At 25.4% G+C, this 21,150-nt stretch overlaps 1 protein-coding gene across 1 annotated transcript in view; it reads right to left on the reverse strand.

The window, feature by feature from the left end:
• The window catches only part of LOC133650022 (glutamate receptor ionotropic, kainate 1-like), a 105,085-nt gene that overhangs the window by 59,717 nt on the left and 24,218 nt on the right, over positions 1 to 21,150 (reverse strand). The window contains exons 4-6 of the mRNA XM_062046768.1: positions 20,479 to 20,660; positions 18,471 to 18,524; positions 18,224 to 18,394 (exon numbers count right to left, since the gene is read on the reverse strand). Of these exons, the coding sequence (XP_061902752.1) occupies positions 18,224 to 18,394; positions 18,471 to 18,524; positions 20,479 to 20,660 (407 nt within the window). The remainder of the gene's footprint in view (positions 1 to 18,223; positions 18,395 to 18,470; positions 18,525 to 20,478; positions 20,661 to 21,150) is intronic.

The raw sequence follows: 21,150 nt of genomic DNA on the forward strand, positions 1-21,150 counted from the left end.
AAGTTGAACTAAATATGTTTAATTAAAAAAAAATTTTTAAAAATAAATAATGAATCAAAATCAATGTTGTTATGAATTATTGACATATTTAAGGCTTCAATTACTTCACATCAAATATTACACTTTGAAATATTATTTGGGGAAAATATTACATTTTTATGTGTTTTATAGGGTTTTTTATTTTTTTTACAAAAAGGGCATAAAACAAAAATATGAAAAAATTATAAAAACGTATAATCAACAAAGAGAAGTTGATCTAGAAACGTTTAATTTAAAAAAAAAAATTAAAATGTATGACTTATTTAAAACACTTTTACAAGTGGGACCCTTTTGAATCCCCAATAATTTTAGTGGGATTTTTTTTAAACTGGCATTGCTCAAAAAATAATAATGAATACAAATGTATATTGCTATCAATTATTGACATATTTAAGGCTTCAATTACTTCACATCAAATATTACACATTGAAATATTATTTGGGGAAAATATTACATATTTTATGTGTTTTATAGGGTGTTTTTTTTTTTTTTACAAAAAGGGCTTAAAACAAAAACATGAACACGTAATAAAAAAGTAGAATCCACTGAAAGTTGATCTAAAAATGTTTAATTAAAAAATATATATATTTATGTCTTATTTAGAACACTTTTACAAGTGGGGCCCTTTTAAATCCCCAACAATTGTAGTGGGGTTTTTTAAACTGTCATTGCTCAAAAAATAATAATGAATCAAAATCAATGTTGTTATGAATTATTGACATATTTAAGGCTTCAATTACTTCACATCAAATATTCCACTTTGAAATATTATTTGGGGAAAATATTACATATTTTATGTGTTTTATAGGGTTTTTTATTTTTTTTACAAAAAGGGCATAAAACAAAAATATGAAAAAATATAAAAACGTATAATCGACAAAGAGAAGTTATTCTAGAAACGTTTATTTAAAAAAAAAAATTACACAATTTATGACTTATTTAAAACACTTTTACAAGTGGGGCCCTTTTGAATCCCCAATAATTTTAGTGGGATTTTTTTAAAACTGGCATTGCTCAAAAAATAATAATGAATAAAAATTAATATTGTTATCAATTATTGACATATTTAAGGCTTCAATTACTACACATCAAATATTACACTTTGAAATATTATTTGGGGAAAATATTACATATTTTATGTGTTTTATAGGGTTTTTTATTTTTTTACAAAAAGGGCATAAAACAAAAATATGAAAAAATGTAAAAAACGTATAATCGACAAAGAGAAGTTATTCTAGAAACGTTTAATTAAAAAAAAATTTTAAACAATTTATGACTTATTTAAAACACTTTTACAAGTGGGGCCCTTTTGAATCCCCAATAATTGTAGTGGGATTTTTTTTAAACTCGCATTGCTCAAAAAATAATAATGAATACAAATTAATATTGTTATGAATTATTGACATATTTAAGGCTTCAATTACTACACATCAAATATTCCACTTTGAAATATTATTTGGGGAAAATATTACATATTTTATGTGTTTTATAGGGTGTTTTGTTTTGTTTTACAAAAAGGGCTTAAAACAAAAACATGAACACGTAATAAAAAAGTAGAATCCACTAAAAGTTGATCTAAAAATGTTTAATTAAAAAATATATATATTTATGTCTTATTTAGAACACTTTTACAAGTGGGACCCTTTTAAATCCCCAACAATTGTAGTGGGATTTTTTAAACTGTCATTGCTCAAAAAATAATAATGAATCAAAATCAATGTTGTTATGAATTATTGACATATTTAAGGCTTCAATTACTACACATCAAATATTCCACTTTGAAATATTATTTGGGAAAAATATTACATATTTTATGTGTTTGACATATTAAAAAATTTAGCTTTTTTTTTTTTACAAAAAGGGCGTAAAACAAAAATATGAAAAAATAATAAAAACCTATAATCGACAAAGAGAAGTTGATCTAGAAACGTTTAATTAAAAAAAAAATTATGATTTATTTAAAACACTTTTACAAGTGGGGCCTTTTAAAATCCCCAATAATTTTAGAGGGGTTTTTTCAAACTGTCATTGCTCAAAAAATAATAATGAATCAAAATCAATGTTATGAATTATTGTTTTTACAAAAAGGGCATAAAACAAAAACATGAAAAAGTAATAAAAATGTAGAATCTACTAAGAGTTGATCAACAAACTTTTAATTAAAAAATAAAATACAATTTAAAAAAAAAAAATATATATATATATATATATATATATATATATATATATATATATATATATATATATATATATATATATATATATATATATATATATATATATATATATATATATATATATATATATGTATATATATATATATATATATATATATATATGTACATATATATATATATATATATATATATATATATATATATATATATATATATATATATATATATATATATATATATATATATATATATATATATATATATATATATATATATGTCTTATTCAAAACCCTTTTACAAGTGGGGCCCTTTTGAATCCCCAATAATTGTAGTGGGGTTTTTTTTAAACTGTCATTGCTAAAAAAATAATAATGAATAAAAATCAATGTTGTTATGAATTGTTGACATATTTAAGGCTTCAATTACTACACATCAAATATTACACTTTGAATCAATTATTTGTTGAAAATATTGCATATTTTGTGTGTTTGACAAATAAAAAAACAAGCTTTAGGGTTTGTTTGTTTTACAAAAATGGCATAAAACAAAAACATGAAAAAGTAATAAAAAAGTAGAATCCACTAAGAGTTGATCTAGAAACGTTTAATTAAAAAATATATATATTTATGTCTTATTTAAAACACATTTACATGTGGGGCCCTTTTTCAATCACCAAACATTTTAGTTGAATGTTTTTTAAACTGTCATTGCTCAAAAAATAATAATGAATCAAAATCAATGTTGTTATGAATTATTGACATATTTAAGGCTTCAATTACTACACATCAAATATTCCACTTTGAAATATTATTTGGGGAAAATATTACATATTTTATGTGTTTGACATATTAAAAAGGGTAGCTTTTTTTTTTTTTACAAAAAGGGCGTAAAACAAAAATATGAAAAAATAATAAAATCGTATAATCGACAAAGAGAAGTTGATCTAGAAACGTTTAATTTAAAAAAAAATTATGATTTATTTAAAACACTTTTTACAAGTGGGGCCTTTTAAAATCTCCAATAATTTTAGTGGGGTTTTTTCAAACTGTCATTGCTCAAAAAATAATAATGAATCAAAATCAATGTTATGAATTATTGTTTTTACAAAAAGGGCATAAAACCAAAACATGAAAAAGTAATAAAAATGTAGAATCTACTAAGAGTTGATCAACAAACTTTTAATTAAAAAATAAAATACAATTTAAAAAAAAAAAAATATATATATATATATATATATATGTCTTATTCAAAACCCTTTTACAAGTGGGGCCCTTTTGAATCCCCAACAATTGTAGTGTTTTTTTTAAACTGTCATTGCTCAAAAAATAATAATGAATCAAAATCAATGTTGTTATGAATTATTGACATATTTAAGGCTTCAATTACTACACATCAAATATTACACTTTGAAATATTATTTGGGGAAAATATTGTATATTTTATGTGTTTTATAGGGGTTTTTTTTTTTACAAAAAGGGCATAAAACAAAAATATGAAAAAATTATAAAAACGTATAATCAACAAAGAGAAGTTGATCTAGAAACGTTTAATTAAAAAAAAAATTAAACAATTTATGACTTATTTAAAACACTTTTACAAGTGGGGCCCTTTTGAATCCCCAATAATTTTAGTGGGATTTTTTTTAAACTGTCATTGCTCAAAAAATAATAATGAATCAAAATCCATGTTGTTATGAATTATTGACATATTTAAGGCTTCAATTACTTCACATCAAATATTACACTTTGAAATATTATTTGGGGAAAATATTACATATTTTATGTGTTTTATAGGGTTTTTTATTTTTTTTTACAAAAAGGGCATAAAACAAAAATATGAAAAAATATAAAAACGTATAATCGACAAAGAGAAGTTATTCTAGAAACGTTTAATTTAAAAAAAAAATTTAAACAATTTATGACTTATTTAAAACACTTTTACAAGTGGGGCCCTTTTAAATCCCCAATAATTGTAGTGGGTTTTTTTTAAACTGTCATTGCTCAAAAAATAATTATGAATAAAAATTGGTATTGTTATAAATTATTGACATATTTAAGGCTTCAATTACTTCACATGAAATATTCCACTTTGAAGTATTATTTGGGGAAAATATTACATATTTTATGTGTTTTATAGGGTTTTTTATTTTTTTTACAAAAAGGGCATAAAACAAAAATATGAAAAAATATAAAAACGTATAATCGACAAAGAGAAGTTATTCTAGAAACGTTTAATTTAAAAAACTAAAAACAATTTATGACTTATTTGAAACACTTTTACAAGTGGGGCCATTTTGAATCCCCAATAATTGTAGTGGGTTTTTTTAAACTGTCATTGCTCAAAAAATAATAATGAATCAAAATCAATGTTGCTATGAATTATTGACATATTTAAGGCTTCAATTACTTCACATCAAATATTACACTTTGAAATATTATTTGGGGAAAATATTACATATTTTATGTGTTTTATAGGGTTTTTTATTTTTTTACAAAAAGGGCATAAAACAAAAATATGAAAAAATATAAAAACGTATAATCGACAAAGACAAGTTATTCCAGAAACGTTTAATTTAAAAAAAAATGTAAACAATTTATGACTTATTTAAAACACTTTTACAAGTGGGGCCCTTTTGAATCCCCAATAATTTTAGTGGGATTTTTTTTTAAACTGTCATTGCTCAAAAAATAATAATGAATACAAATTAATATTGTTATCAATTATTTACATATTTAAGGCTTCAATTACTACACATCAAATATTCCACTTTGAAATATTATTTGGGGAAAATATTACATATTTTATGTGTTTTATAGGGGTGTTTTGCTTTTTTTTTTTTACAAAAAGGGCTTAAAACAAAAACATGAACACGTAATAAAAAAGTAGAATCCACTAAAAGTTGATCTAAAAATGTTTAATTAAAAAAAATATATATTTATGTCTTATTTAGAACACTTTTACAAGTGGGGCCCTTTTAAATCCCCAACAATTGTAGTGTTTTTTTTAAACTGTCATTGCTCAAAAAATAATAATCAATCAAAATCAATGTTGTTATGAATTTTTGACATATGTAAGGCTTCAATTACTACACATCAAATATTACACTTTGAAATATTATTTGGGGAAAATATTACATATTTTATGTGTTTTATAGGGTTTTTTATTTTTTTTTACAAAAAGGGCATAAAACAAAAATATGAAAAAATATAAAAACGTATAATCGACAAAGAGAAGTTATTCTAGAAACGTTTAATTTAAAAAAAAATTTAAACAATTTATGACTTATTTAAAACACTTTTACAAGTGGGGCCCTTTTAAATCCCCAATAATTGTAGTGGGTTTTTTTTAAACTGTCATTGCTCAAAAAATAATAATGAATAAAAATTAGTATTGTTATCAATTATTGACATATTTAAGGCTTCAATTACTTCACATGAAATATTCCACTTTGAAATATTATTTGGGGAAAATATTACATATTTTATGTGTTTTATAGGGTTTTTTATTTTTTTACAAAAAGGGCATAAAACAAAAATATGAAAAAATATAAAAACGTATAATCGACAAAGAGAAGTTATTCTAGAAACGTTTAATTTAAAAAACTAAAAACAATTTATGACTTATTTGAAACAACATTTGAAGTCATTTTGAATCCCCAATAATTGTAGTGGTTTTTTTTAAACTGTCATTGCTCAAAAAATAATAATGAATCAAAATCAATGTTGCTATGAATTATTGACATATTTAAGGCTTCAATTACTTCACATCAAATATTACACTTTGAAATATTATTTGGGGAAAATATTACATATTTTATGTGTTTTATAGGGTTTTTTATTTTTTTATAAAAAGGGCATAAAACAAAAATATGAAAAAATATAAAAACGTATAATCGACAAAGACAAGTTATTCTAGAAACGTTTAATTAAAAAAAATAATTAAACAATGTATGACTTATTTAAAACACTTTTACAAGTGGGGCCCTTTTGAATCCCCAATAATTGTAGTGGGTTTTTTTAAACTGCCATTGCTCAAAAAATAATAATGAATCAAAATCAATGTTGTTATGAATTATTGACATATTTAAGGCTTCAATTACTACACATCAAATATTACACTTTGAAATATTATTTGGGGAAAATATTACATATTTTATGTGTTTTATAGGGTTTTTTATTTTTTTACAAAAAGGGCATAAAACAAAAATATGAAAAAATGTAAAAACGTATAATCGACAAAGAGAAGTTATTCTAGAAACGTTTAATTTAAAAAAAAATGTAAACAATTTATGACTTATTTAAAACACTTTTACAAGTGGGGCCCTTTTGAATCCCCAATAATTTTAGTGGGATTTTTTTTAAACTGTCATTGCTCAAAAAATAATAATGAATACAAATTAATATTGTTATCAATTATTTACATATTTAAGGCTTCAATTACTACACATCAAATATTCCACTTTGAAATATTATTTGGGGAAAATATTACATATTTTATGTGTTTTATAGGGTGTTTTTTTTTTTTTTTTACAAAAAGGGCTTAAAACAAAAACATGAACACGTAATAAAAATGTAGAATCTACTAAAAGTTTATCTAAAAATGTTTAATTAAAAAATATATATATTTATGTCTTATTTAGAACACTTTTACAAGTGGGGCCCTTTTAAATCCCCAACAATTGTAGTGTTTTTTTTAAACTGTCATTGCTCAAAAAATAATAATCAATCAAAATCAATGTTGTTATGAATTTTTGACATATTTAAGGCTTCAATTACTACACATCAAATATTACACTTTGAAATATTATTTGGGGAAAATATTACATATTTTATGTGTTTTATAGGGTTTTTTATTTTTTTACAAAAAGGGCATAAAACAAAAATATGAAAAAATATAAAAACGTATAATCGACAAAGAGAAGTTATTCTGGAAACGTTTAATTTAAACAAAAAATTTAACAATTTATGACTTATTTAAAACACTTTTACAAGTGGGGCCCTTTTGAATCCCCAATAATTTTAGTGGGATTTTTTTTAAACTGTCATTGCTCAAAAAATAATAATGAATCAAAATCAATGTTGTTATGAATTTTTGACATATTTAAGGCTTCAATTACTTCACATCAAATATTACACTTTGAAATATTATTTGGGGAAAATATTACATATTTTATGTGTTTTATAGGGTTTCTTATTTTTTTACAAAAAGGGCATAAAACAAAAATATGAAAAAATATAAAAACGTATAATCGACAAAGAGAAGTTATTCTAGAAACGTTTAATTTAAAAAAAAATTTAAACAATTTATGACTTATTTAAAACACTTTTACAAGTGGGGCCCTTTTAAATCCCCAATAATTGTAGTGGGTTTTTTTTAAACTGTCATTGCTCAAAAAATAATAATGAATAAAAATTAGTATTGTTATCAATTATTGACATATTTAAGGCTTCAATTACTTCACATGAAATATTCCACTTTGAAATATTATTTGGGGAAAATATTACATATTTTATGTGTTTTATAGGGTTTTTTATTTTTTTACAAAAAGGGCATAAAACAAAAATATGAAAAAATATAAAAACGTATAATCGACAAAGAGAAGTTATTCTAGAAACGTTTAATTTAAAAAACTAAAAACAATTTATGACTTATTTGAAACAACATTTGAAGTCATTTTGAATCCCCAATAATTGTAGTGGTTTTTTTTAAACTGTCATTGCTCAAAAAATAATAATGAATCAAAATCAATGTTGCTATGAATTATTGACATATTTAAGGCTTCAATTACTTCACATCAAATATTACACTTTGAAATATTATTTGGGGAAAATATTACATATTTTATGTGTTTTATAGGGTTTTTTATTTTTTTATAAAAAGGGCATAAAACAAAAATATGAAAAAATATAAAAACGTATAATCGACAAAGACAAGTTATTCTAGAAACGTTTAATTAAAAAAAATAATTAAACAATGTATGACTTATTTAAAACACTTTTACAAGTGGGGCCCTTTTGAATCCCCAATAATTGTAGTGGGTTTTTTTAAACTGTCATTGCTCAAAAAATAATAATGAATCAAAATCAATGTTGTTATGAATTATTGACATATTTAAGGCTTCAATTACTACACATCAAATATTACACTTTGAAATATTATTTGGGGAAAATATTACATATTTTATGTGTTTTATAGGGTTTTTTATTTTTTTACAAAAAGGGCATAAAACAAAAATATGAAAAAATGTAAAAACGTATAATCGACAAAGAGAAGTTATTCTAGAAACGTTTAATTTAAAAAAAAATGTAAACAATTTATGACTTATTTAAAACACTTTTACAAGTGGGGCCCTTTTAAATCCCCAATAATTTTAGTGGGATTTTTTTTAAACTGTCATTGCTCAAAAAATAATAATGAATACAAATTAATATTGTTATCAATTATTTACATATTTAAGGCTTCAATTACTACACATCAAATATTCCACTTTGAAATATTATTTGGGGAAAATATTACATATTTTATGTGTTTTATAGGGTGTTTTTTTTTTTTTTTTACAAAAAGGGCTTAAAACAAAAACATGAACACGTAATAAAAATGTAGAATCTACTAAAAGTTTATCTAAAAATGTTTAATTAAAAAATATATATATTTATGTCTTATTTAGAACACTTTTACAAGTGGGGCCCTTTTAAATCCCCAACAATTGTAGTGTTTTTTTTAAACTGTCATTGCTCAAAAAATAATAATCAATCAAAATCAATGTTGTTATGAATTTTTGACATATTTAAGGCTTCAATTACTACACATCAAATATTACACTTTGAAATATTATTTGGGGAAAATATTACATATTTTATGTGTTTTATAGGGTTTTTTATTTTTTTACAAAAAGGGCATAAAACAAAAATATGAAAAAATATAAAAACGTATAATCGACAAAGAGAAGTTATTCTAGAAACGTTTAATTTAAAAAACTAAAAACAATTTATGACTTATTTGAAACACTTTTACAAGTGGGGCCATTTTGAATCCCCAATAATTGTAGTGGGTTTTTTTAAACTGTCATTGCTCAAAAAATAATAATGAATCAAAATCAATGTTGCTATGAATTATTGACATATTTAAGGCTTCAATTACTTCACATCAAATATTACACTTTGAAATATTATTTGGGGAAAATATTACATATTTTATGTGTTTTATAGGGTTTTTTATTTTTTTACAAAAAGGGCATAAAACAAAAATATGAAAAAATATAAAAACGTATAATCGACAAAGACAAGTTATTCCAGAAACGTTTAATTTAAAAAAAAATGTAAACAATTTATGACTTATTTAAAACACTTTTACAAGTGGGGCCCTTTTGAATCCCCAATAATTTTAGTGGGATTTTTTTTTAAACTGTCATTGCTCAAAAAATAATAATGAATACAAATTAATATTGTTATCAATTATTTACATATTTAAGGCTTCAATTACTACACATCAAATATTCCACTTTGAAATATTATTTGGGGAAAATATTACATATTTTATGTGTTTTATAGGGGTGTTTTGCTTTTTTTTTTTACAAAAAGGGCTTAAAACAAAAACATGAACACGTAATAAAAAAGTAGAATCCACTAAAAGTTGATCTAAAAATGTTTAATTAAAAAAAATATATATTTATGTCTTATTTAGAACACTTTTACAAGTGGGGCCCTTTTAAATCCCCAACAATTGTAGTGTTTTTTTTAAACTGTCATTGCTCAAAAAATAATAATCAATCAAAATCAATGTTGTTATGAATTTTTGACATATGTAAGGCTTCAATTACTACACATCAAATATTACACTTTGAAATATTATTTGGGGAAAATATTACATATTTTATGTGTTTTATAGGGTTTTTTATTTTTTTTTACAAAAAGGGCATAAAACAAAAATATGAAAAAATATAAAAACGTATAATCGACAAAGAGAAGTTATTCTAGAAACGTTTAATTTAAAAAAAAAAATTAAACAATTTATGACTTATTTAAAACACTTTTACAAGTGGGGCCCTTTTAAATCCCCAATAATTGTAGTGGGTTTTTTTTAAACTGTCATTGCTCAAAAAATAATAATGAATAAAAATTAGTATTGTTATCAATTATTGACATATTTAAGGCTTCAATTACTTCACATGAAATATTCCACTTTGAAATATTATTTGGGGAAAATATTACATATTTTATGTGTTTTATAGGGTTTTTTATTTTTTTACAAAAAGGGCATAAAACAAAAATATGAAAAAATATAAAAACGTATAATCGACAAAGAGAAGTTATTCTAGAAACGTTTAATTTAAAAAACTAAAAACAATTTATGACTTATTTGAAACAACATTTGAAGTCATTTTGAATCCCCAATAATTGTAGTGGTTTTTTTTAAACTGTCATTGCTCAAAAAATAATAATGAATCAAAATCAATGTTGCTATGAATTATTGACATATTTAAGGCTTCAATTACTTCACATCAAATATTACACTTTGAAATATTATTTGGGGAAAATATTACATATTTTATGTGTTTTATAGGGTTTTTTATTTTTTTATAAAAAGGGCATAAAACAAAAATATGAAAAAATATAAAAACGTATAATCGACAAAGACAAGTTATTCTAGAAACGTTTAATTAAAAAAAATAATTAAACAATGTATGACTTATTTAAAACACTTTTACAAGTGGGGCCCTTTTGAATCCCCAATAATTGTAGTGGGTTTTTTTAAACTGTCATTGCTCAAAAAATAATAATGAATCAAAATCAATGTTGTTATGAATTATTGACATATTTAAGGCTTCAATTACTTCACATCAAATATTACACTTTGAAATATTATTTGGGGAAAATATTACATATTTTATGTGTTTTATAGGGTTTTTTATTTTTTTACAAAAAGGGCATAAAACAAAAATATGAAAAAATGTAAAAACGTATAATCGACAAAGAGAAGTTATTCTAGAAACGTTTAATTTAAAAAAAAATGTAAACAATTTATGACTTATTTAAAACACTTTTACAAGTGGGGCCCTTTTGAATCCCCAATAATTTTAGTGGGATTTTTTTTAAACTGTCATTGCTCAAAAAATAATAATGAATACAAATTAATATTGTTATCAATTATTTACATATTTAAGGCTTCAATTACTACACATCAAATATTCCACTTTGAAATATTATTTGGGGAAAATATTACATATTTTATGTGTTTTATAGGGTGTTTTTTTTTTTTTTTACAAAAAGGGCTTAAAACAAAAACATGAACACGTAATAAAAATGTAGAATCTACTAAAAGTTTATCTAAAAATGTTTAATTAAAAAATATATATATTTATGTCTTATTTAGAACACTTTTACAAGTGGGGCCCTTTTAAATCCCCAACAATTGTAGTGTTTTTTTTAAACTGTCATTGCTCAAAAAATAATAATCAATCAAAATCAATGTTGTTATGAATTTTTGACATATTTAAGGCTTCAATTACTACACATCAAATATTACACTTTGAAATATTATTTGGGGAAAATATTACATATTTTATGTGTTTTATAGGGTTTTTTATTTTTTTACAAAAAGGGCATAAAACAAAAATATGAAAAAATATAAAAACGTATAATCGACAAAGAGAAGTTATTCTGGAAACGTTTAATTTAAACAAAAAATTTAACAATTTATGACTTATTTAAAACACTTTTACAAGTGGGGCCCTTTTGAATCCCCAATAATTTTAGTGGGATTTTTTTTAAACTGTCATTGCTCAAAAAATAATAATGAATCAAAATCAATGTTGTTATGAATTTTTGACATATTTAAGGCTTCAATTACTTCACATCAAATATTACACTTTGAAATATTATTTGGGGAAAATATTACATATTTTATGTGTTTTATAGGGTTTCTTATTTTTTTACAAAAAGGGCATAAAACAAAAATATGAAAAAATATAAAAACGTATAATCGACAAAGAGAAGTTATTCTAGAAACGTTTAATTTAAAAAAAATTTTAAACAATTTATGACTTATTTAAAACACTTTTACAAGTGGGGCCCTTTTAAATCCCCAATAATTGTAGTGGGTTTTTTTTAAACTGTCATTGCTCAAAAAATAATAATGAATAAAAATTAGTATTGTTATCAATTATTGACATATTTAAGGCTTCAATTACTTCACATGAAATATTCCACTTTGAAATATTATTTGGGGAAAATATTACATATTTTATGTGTTTTATAGGGTTTTTTATTTTTTTACAAAAAGGGCATAAAACAAAAATATGAAAAAATATAAAAACGTATAATCGACAAAGAGAAGTTATTCTAGAAACGTTTAATTTAAAAAACTAAAAACAATTTATGACTTATTTGAAACAACATTTGAAGTCATTTTGAATCCCCAATAATTGTAGTGGTTTTTTTTAAACTGTCATTGCTCAAAAAATAATAATGAATCAAAATCAATGTTGCTATGAATTATTGACATATTTAAGGCTTCAATTACTTCACATCAAATATTACACTTTGAAATATTATTTGGGGAAAATATTACATATTTTATGTGTTTTATAGGGTTTTTTATTTTTTTATAAAAAGGGCATAAAACAAAAATATGAAAAAATATAAAAACGTATAATCGACAAAGACAAGTTATTCTAGAAACGTTTAATTAAAAAAAATAATTAAACAATGTATGACTTATTTAAAACACTTTTACAAGTGGGGCCCTTTTGAATCCCCAATAATTGTAGTGGGTTTTTTTAAACTGTCATTGCTCAAAAAATAATAATGAATCAAAATCAATGTTGTTATGAATTATTGACATATTTAAGGCTTCAATTACTACACATCAAATATTACACTTTGAAATATTATTTGGGGAAAATATTACATATTTTATGTGTTTTATAGGGTTTTTTATTTTTTTACAAAAAGGGCATAAAACAAAAATATGAAAAAATGTAAAAACGTATAATCGACAAAGAGAAGTTATTCTAGAAACGTTTAATTTAAAAAAAAATGTAAACAATTTATGACTTATTTAAAACACTTTTACAAGTGGGGCCCTTTTAAATCCCCAATAATTTTAGTGGGATTTTTTTTAAACTGTCATTGCTCAAAAAATAATAATGAATACAAATTAATATTGTTATCAATTATTTACATATTTAAGGCTTCAATTACTACACATCAAATATTCCACTTTGAAATATTATTTGGGGAAAATATTACATATTTTATGTGTTTTATAGGGTGTTTTTTTTTTTTTTTTACAAAAAGGGCTTAAAACAAAAACATGAACACGTAATAAAAATGTAGAATCTACTAAAAGTTTATCTAAAAATGTTTAATTAAAAAATATATATATTTATGTCTTATTTAGAACACTTTTACAAGTGGGGCCCTTTTAAATCCCCAACAATTGTAGTGTTTTTTTTAAACTGTCATTGCTCAAAAAATAATAATCAATCAAAATCAATGTTGTTATGAATTTTTGACATATTTAAGGCTTCAATTACTACACATCAAATATTACACTTTGAAATATTATTTGGGGAAAATATTACATATTTTATGTGTTTTATAGGGTTTTTTATTTTTTTACAAAAAGGGCATAAAACAAAAATATGAAAAAATATAAAAACGTATAATCGACAAAGAGAAGTTATTCTGGAAACGTTTAATTTAAACAAAAAATTTAACAATTTATGACTTATTTAAAACACTTTTACAAGTGGGGCCCTTTTGAATCCCCAATAATTTTAGTGGGATTTTTTTTAAACTGTCATTGCTCAAAAAATAATAATGAATCAAAATCAATGTTGTTATGAATTTTTGACATATTTAAGGCTTCAATTACTTCACATCAAATATTACACTTTGAAATATTATTTGGGGAAAATATTACATATTTTATGTGTTTTATAGGGTTTCTTATTTTTTTACAAAAAGGGCATAAAACAAAAATATGAAAAAATATAAAAACGTATAATCGACAAAGAGAAGTTATTCTAGAAAAGTTTAATTAAAAAAAAAAAAGTAAACAATTTAAGACTTATTTAAAACACTTTTACAAGTGGGGCCCTTTTAAATCCCCAATAATTTTAGTGGGATTTTTTTTAAACTGGCATTGCTCACAAAATAATAATGAATAAAAATTAATATTGTTATGAATTATTGACATATTTAAGGCTTCAATTACTACACATCAAATATTCCACTTTGAAATATTATTTGGGGAAAATATTACATATTTTATGTGTTTGACATATTAAAAAAGGTTGGGTTTTTTTTACAAAAAGGGCGTATAACAAAAATATGAAAAAATAATAAAAATGTATAATCGACAAAGAGAAGTTGATCTAGAAATGTTTAATTTAAAAAACTAAAACCAATTTATGACTTATTTAAAACACTTTTACAAGTGGGACCCTTTTGAATCCCCAATAATTGTAGTGGGATTTTTTTTAAACTGGCATTGCTCAAAAAATAATAATGAATAACAATTAATATTGTTATCAATTATTGACATATTTAAGGCTTCAATTACTACACATCAAATATTACACTTTGAAATATTATTTGGGGAAAATATTACATATTTTACGTGTTTGACATATTAAAAAAGGTTGGGTTTTTTTTACAAAAAGGGCGTATAACAAAAATATGAAAAAATAATAAAAATGTATAATCGACAAAGAGAAGTTGATCTAGAAATGTTTAATTTAAAAAACTAAAAACAATTTATGACTTATTTAAAACACTTTTACAAGTGGGGCCCTTTTGAATCCCCAATAATTGTAGTGGGTTTTTTTTAAACTGTCATTGCTCAAAAAATAATAATGAATCAAAATCAATGTTGTTATGAATTTTTGACATATTTAAGGCTTCAATTACTTCACATCAAATATTACACTTTGAAATATTATTTGGGAAAAATATTACATATTTTATGTGTTTTATAGGGTTTTTTATTTTTTTACAAAAAGGGCATAAAACAAAAATATGAAAAAATATAAAAACGTATAATCGACAAAGAGAAGTTATTCTAGAAACGTTTAATTTTTTTAAAAAATTAAACAATTTATGACTTATTTAAAACACTTTTACAAGTGGGGCCCTTTTAAATCCCCAACAATTGTAGTGTTTTTTTTTAAACTGTCATTGCTCAAAAAATAATAATGAATCAAAATCAATGTTGTTATGAATTATTGACATATTTAAGGCTTCAATTACTTCACATGAAATATTCCACTTTGAAATATTATTTGGGGAAAATATTACATATTTTATGTGTTTGACATATTAAAAAAGGTTGGGTTTTTTTTACAAAAAGGGCGTATAACAAAAATATGAAAAAATAATAAAAATGTATAATCGACAAAGAGAAGTTGATCTAGAAATGTTTAATTTAAAAAACTAAAAACAATTTATGACTTATTTAAAACACTTTTACAAGTGGGGCCCTTTTGAATCCCCAATAATTTTAGTGGGTTTTTTTAAACTGTCATTGCTCAAAAAATAATAATGAATCAAAATCAATGTTGTTATGAATTATTGACATATTTAAGGCTTCAATGACTTCACATCAAACATTACACTTTGAAATATTATTTGGGGAAAATATTACATATTTTATGTGTTTTATAGGGTTACAAAAAGGGCATAAAACAAAAATATGAAAAAATATAAAAACGTATAATCGACAAAGAAAAGTTATTCTAGAAACGTTTAATTAAAAAATAAAAATAAAAACAATTCATGACATAAATATACATATATTTATGTCTTATTTAAAACACTTTTACAAGTGGGGCCTTTTTAAATCCCCAATAATTTTAGTGGGATTTTTTTCAAACTGTCATTGCTCAAAAAATAATAATGCATAAAAATTAGGGATGTCCGATAATATCGGCCTGCCGATATTATCGGCCGATAAATGCGTTAAAATGTAATATCAGAAATTATCGGTATCGTTTTTTTTTATTATCGGTATCGTTTTTTTTTTTTTTTTTTTTTTTTATTAAATCAACATAAAAAACACAAGATACACTTACAATTAATGCACCAACCCAAAAAACCTCCCTCCTCATTCACACAAAAGGGTTGTTTCTTTCTGTTATTAATATTCTGCTTCCTACATTATATATCAATATATATCAATACAGTCTGCAAGGGATACAGTCCGTAAGCACACATGATTGTGCGTGCTGCTGCTCCACTAATAGTACTAACCTTTAACAGTTAATTTTACTAATTTTCATTCATTACTAGTTTCTATGTAACTGTTTTTATATTGTTGTACTTTCTTTTTTATTCAATAAAATGTTTTTAATTTATTTATCTTATTTTACTAATTTTTTTAAAAAGTACCTTATCTTCACCATACCTGGTTGTCCAAATTAGGCATAATAATGTGTTAATTCCACGACTGTATATATCGGTTGATATCGGTATCGGTTGATATCGGTATCGGTAATTAAAGAGTTGGACAATATCGGAATATCGGATATCGGCAAAAAGCCATTATCGGACATCCCTAATAAAAATCAATATTGTTATGAATTATTGAAATATTCAAGGCTTCAATTACTTCACATCAAATATTCCCTATATTTATTATTTATCACTTTGAAAATATTTTGGGGGGGAAATATTGCATATTTTGTGTTTTTGCCATAAGACAGTTTTTTTTGACAAAAAGAGATGAACATTAAAAAACATATATATATATATATATATATATATATATATATATATATATATATATATATATATATATATATATATATATATATATATATATATATATATATATATATATATATATATATATATATATATATATATATATATATATATATTTAAAAATGTATTTTATATCAACAGACCTGAAGGGACAAGGCCGTAAGGGACAAGCGGTAGAAAAATGGATGGATAGAAGTCATATATATATATTTTTTTTTTTAAATACTGTATATATATATATATATATATTTTTTTTGTTGTTGTTTTTTTTGTTTTTGTTTTTGTTTGCTTGTTTATTTGTGTTTTTAAATGGATGGATGGAAGTCATATATTAATAAAATAAATAAATAGTTATAAAATATATATATATATATATATATTTATTTTTTAAATTAATATATTAATGAATATATTTTATATATATATATATATATATATATATATATATATATATGTATATATGTATATATATATATATATATATATATATATATATATATATATATATATATATATATATATATATATATATATATATATATATATATATATATATATATATATATATATATATTTTTTTTTTTTTTAAATGGATGGATGGAAGTCATATGTTAATAAAATAAATAAATAAATATATATAATATATATATATGTATATATATATATTTTTTATTTTTTTTATTTTTTATTAATATATTAATTCATATATATATATATATATATATATATATATATATATATATATATATATATATATATATATATATATATATATATATATATATATATATATTTTTTTTTTTTTTAAATGGATGGATGGAAGTCATATATTAATTTAAAAAAAAAAATATATATATATATATCTTATATTTTTATTTTTGTATTAATATATTAATTAATATTTTTAATATATATATATATATATATTTTTTTATTATTATTTTTTATTAATTTTTATTTTTTTTAAATTAATATATGACCTCCATCCATCCATCCATTTTTCTACCGCTTGTCCCTTTCGGGGTCGCGGGGGGGTGGGTACTGGAGCCTATTTTCAAAATGTTTATGACTGAGACCCTTGAGGTAAAAAATAATCCATATATTGTGTTGGTTTTGACAAAAAAATATCTAAATGACCGCCGCATGCTTAGATTTTTCAGTGTGAGGCCCTCAGTGGAAAAGGTCTGCACACCCCCGCTCTGCACAGCAATGACAGTATCGCACCAGGCGGTGGCGTTTTACCGTCATCACGCCGTCCATCAGGCCGCTGTCCTGTTTGGGCCCCTGCAGTCTCTCCATGGCCCACTTGTCCATGGTGGACGCCACCCAGGGGTCGTCGATGTTGAGCAGTCGGAAGCCCGTCATGTTGACGCCGCTGTAGCGATACGGCTCCAAGTCCAGGGCGAACAAATCCTGCCACGCAGCAAATATTTTTATTTAGCAAGCTCTGAGCTACAGCTAACAGCGGGGGATCCGTGCGACAACTCACCAGCGTGGTGAAGAAGAAGTGGTAGTACTCCGTCATCATTCCCATGGAGGAAAGCTGAACAACAGAATGCGCAAGTTAAAGCTTGTGGTATCGCAGTATCGCAGGTTTTTGTATGTTTTCAAGCATAATAAAAATGGTTGAATGAACTAAAAATGTCAATACTTCAGTAGTATTGGCCACTAGATGGCACCAAACCAACCAATCGGGGCGCACTTTTCAGTACTCTTAAGCTGTGGCTGCTTTTATTTTGCCACGGTGGTAAAATGACATGTAGGGGAAAAACCCTCATAAGTACTTTGATGTCCCTAGATGAGCACTTTTCAGTACCGTGGCCACTGATTGGCTCAGCCTCAACCAGCATTACTACGTAGGATTAATGTCGTGTAAGTGTGACCGTTCAATTTACTATGCAGGAATGCATTTACCACAGTGCGGCTACGGAGGGTTTCATGGATTTATCTTCGATGTTGTAAATGAGATGATTCCTCGCTACTTTATAGGCTAGAAGACTGGTTGTGTTGAGTTGGAAGGCAACAGCGCCCCCTTGCCACACCCGCCGGATTGAAGATGGTCTGTATTTTCTCAAACTGGAGAGGATTAGGCTGACTAGGAACTGTGGGGTGCCTTTTCTGAGGTATGTAGGAGAAACTGATCTCCAAATTAACCCTGATTGAATCAAAATAGAAATGTGGGTGGTTGATGAGCCCTTTGTTTGCTTGTGGGTTGCTATGTCTCTCTAAGGCCATTCAGGAATGCACCTGTCTGTGGTTTTATGTTGACTTCTGCCTGTGATTTCCTACTTTATTTATTAGTATTATTATTAGTAGTACTAGTAGTGGTAGTATTTTATTTATATATATATATTTTTTATAAATTTTATTTTAAAAAGTTTGGACACCCCTGCTCTAACGTGTATTGCTGCAAAAACTTGCCAAAAAAAAAAATCTTGAAAAAGTTAGCATGCTAGTGTTAGCATGCTAACAGTTAGCATGCTAACAGTTAGAGCAAGGAGCATTTTGGAACTGTTCAAATCCGTTGAGAAACGTGGTGCATCTAAAAGTTTGTATATTGCCCATTAATTTTCCTGGTAATTCCGGGTAATCGGGAAATTTTCCCGTTCAAAATGTCTAGGGTGAGCAGAGTGTGCGGATGGTGGAACGGTTGAGAAATGTGGACGTTGTTGAACTTGGAAAATCCCCTTTCGCTTCGATAGGAATTTCCCGGAAATTTTGGGAAATTCTTGAAAACCCTGGAATTCCGTGAAATATGCGACGGAGCACAATTGTCCTGAGTGAACTGAGTGGGTTGGCGTTGGAATTGTTTGAATCGGTCGAGAAATGCGGAAGTAGTAGCAACTTTTATTAGAGAATAGGTGTGACGGTAAATCGGAAATACTCACAGAAAATGTCCGAAAAACAGATAACTTGAATGTCCTGACTAAGAGGAACGCTCTGATGGTGGAACGGTTAGAATCGGATGAAAAATATCACAGAAGTAGTCTGAAGAAGAAAGCGTAAAAACAGTGATATTCAAAAGCGGGAAGTCTTGTTAACCAGGGACATTTTGGAACCAGGAAAAATATTGGCTTCAATGTCCAGGGTGAGTGAAACGGGCAGTGGTGTAAGAATACATGGATTCATTTCGCAATAATCCCTCTTAACAGCACATCATTGTCTGGATGACCCGGTGCTTTCCACTGAGTTGCATCATATGCTCTCTCCCCCCTCCAAACTGAGCCTACTCCCGCCCTCCCACCTTGTATTCAGTGTACAAAAAAAAATAACGCATCTCTTCTCCTCTTGCGCATTCCTTCCTTACTCGCTGCGAATGTGACCTCTGCCTTTCCGAATGCTCAAGCTTTTCGAGTAAATCAAAAGAAAGACAATCTTGTTTGACTACTTGATTAGAAAATGTCCAATACACTTCAATTGCGCTGACTTGACAAGTGAAAAATGTTTCTTGTGAAGTGTGAAAACATCATATTTGCGTGGAAAGAAATGGCCGGCACCTGCTTGAGGAGCTCCGAGGCCATGTGGTAGGAGCAGTCGAAGAGGATGAAGAACTCCTTGTCCTTCTTCAGCTCCTTCAGCAGCGGCCGTGCGTCCTGGTTGCCCGGCGTCAGCTGGCGGATTTTGATCTTCAGGTTGAGTTTGGCGGGCGCCTTGATCAACTCCTGCATACGCATCAGACCTGCGGGGAAATGAAACATGATTTCCTTTTTTTTTTTTTACAGAGACGCCTTATGACCACAATATTGGTAAGTCCCCCCTTCATGCTCTCCACTAATTAGCATTAGCATTTATTTATTTTGGTTGCTACTCACTTCTCCAGTCTTTTTAGTGTGAACGGTGCAGTCCGTTTGTTGTGTAAAAATTGTTAGTTAGCGTCTGCATTGGCTAAGATTGATTGGTGCGCTAAGTGACATTAGCTAAAGAAACTAGAATTCCCTGGGAGTGGAGTGTGTGGATGGTGGAACGGTTCGAATCGGATAAGAAATGTGGGTTATGGAGTCAATTGTATATTGCCCATTCATTGTCAATGGGGAGAAAATTCGGGGAATTTTGGGGAAAACCGGGAATTTGGGGAAAAGGGAAAACATGTTTTGTGTTCGATACATCGGAAGAGTAGTGTGGGTGGACGGTTGAAAGGTCGGAATCGGGTTTATTTTTTGAGAATTTAG

Source organism: Entelurus aequoreus, linkage group LG05, assembly GCF_033978785.1.
Source record: "Entelurus aequoreus isolate RoL-2023_Sb linkage group LG05, RoL_Eaeq_v1.1, whole genome shotgun sequence".
In the NCBI taxonomy this organism is placed as follows: domain Eukaryota; kingdom Metazoa; phylum Chordata; class Actinopteri; order Syngnathiformes; family Syngnathidae; genus Entelurus; species Entelurus aequoreus.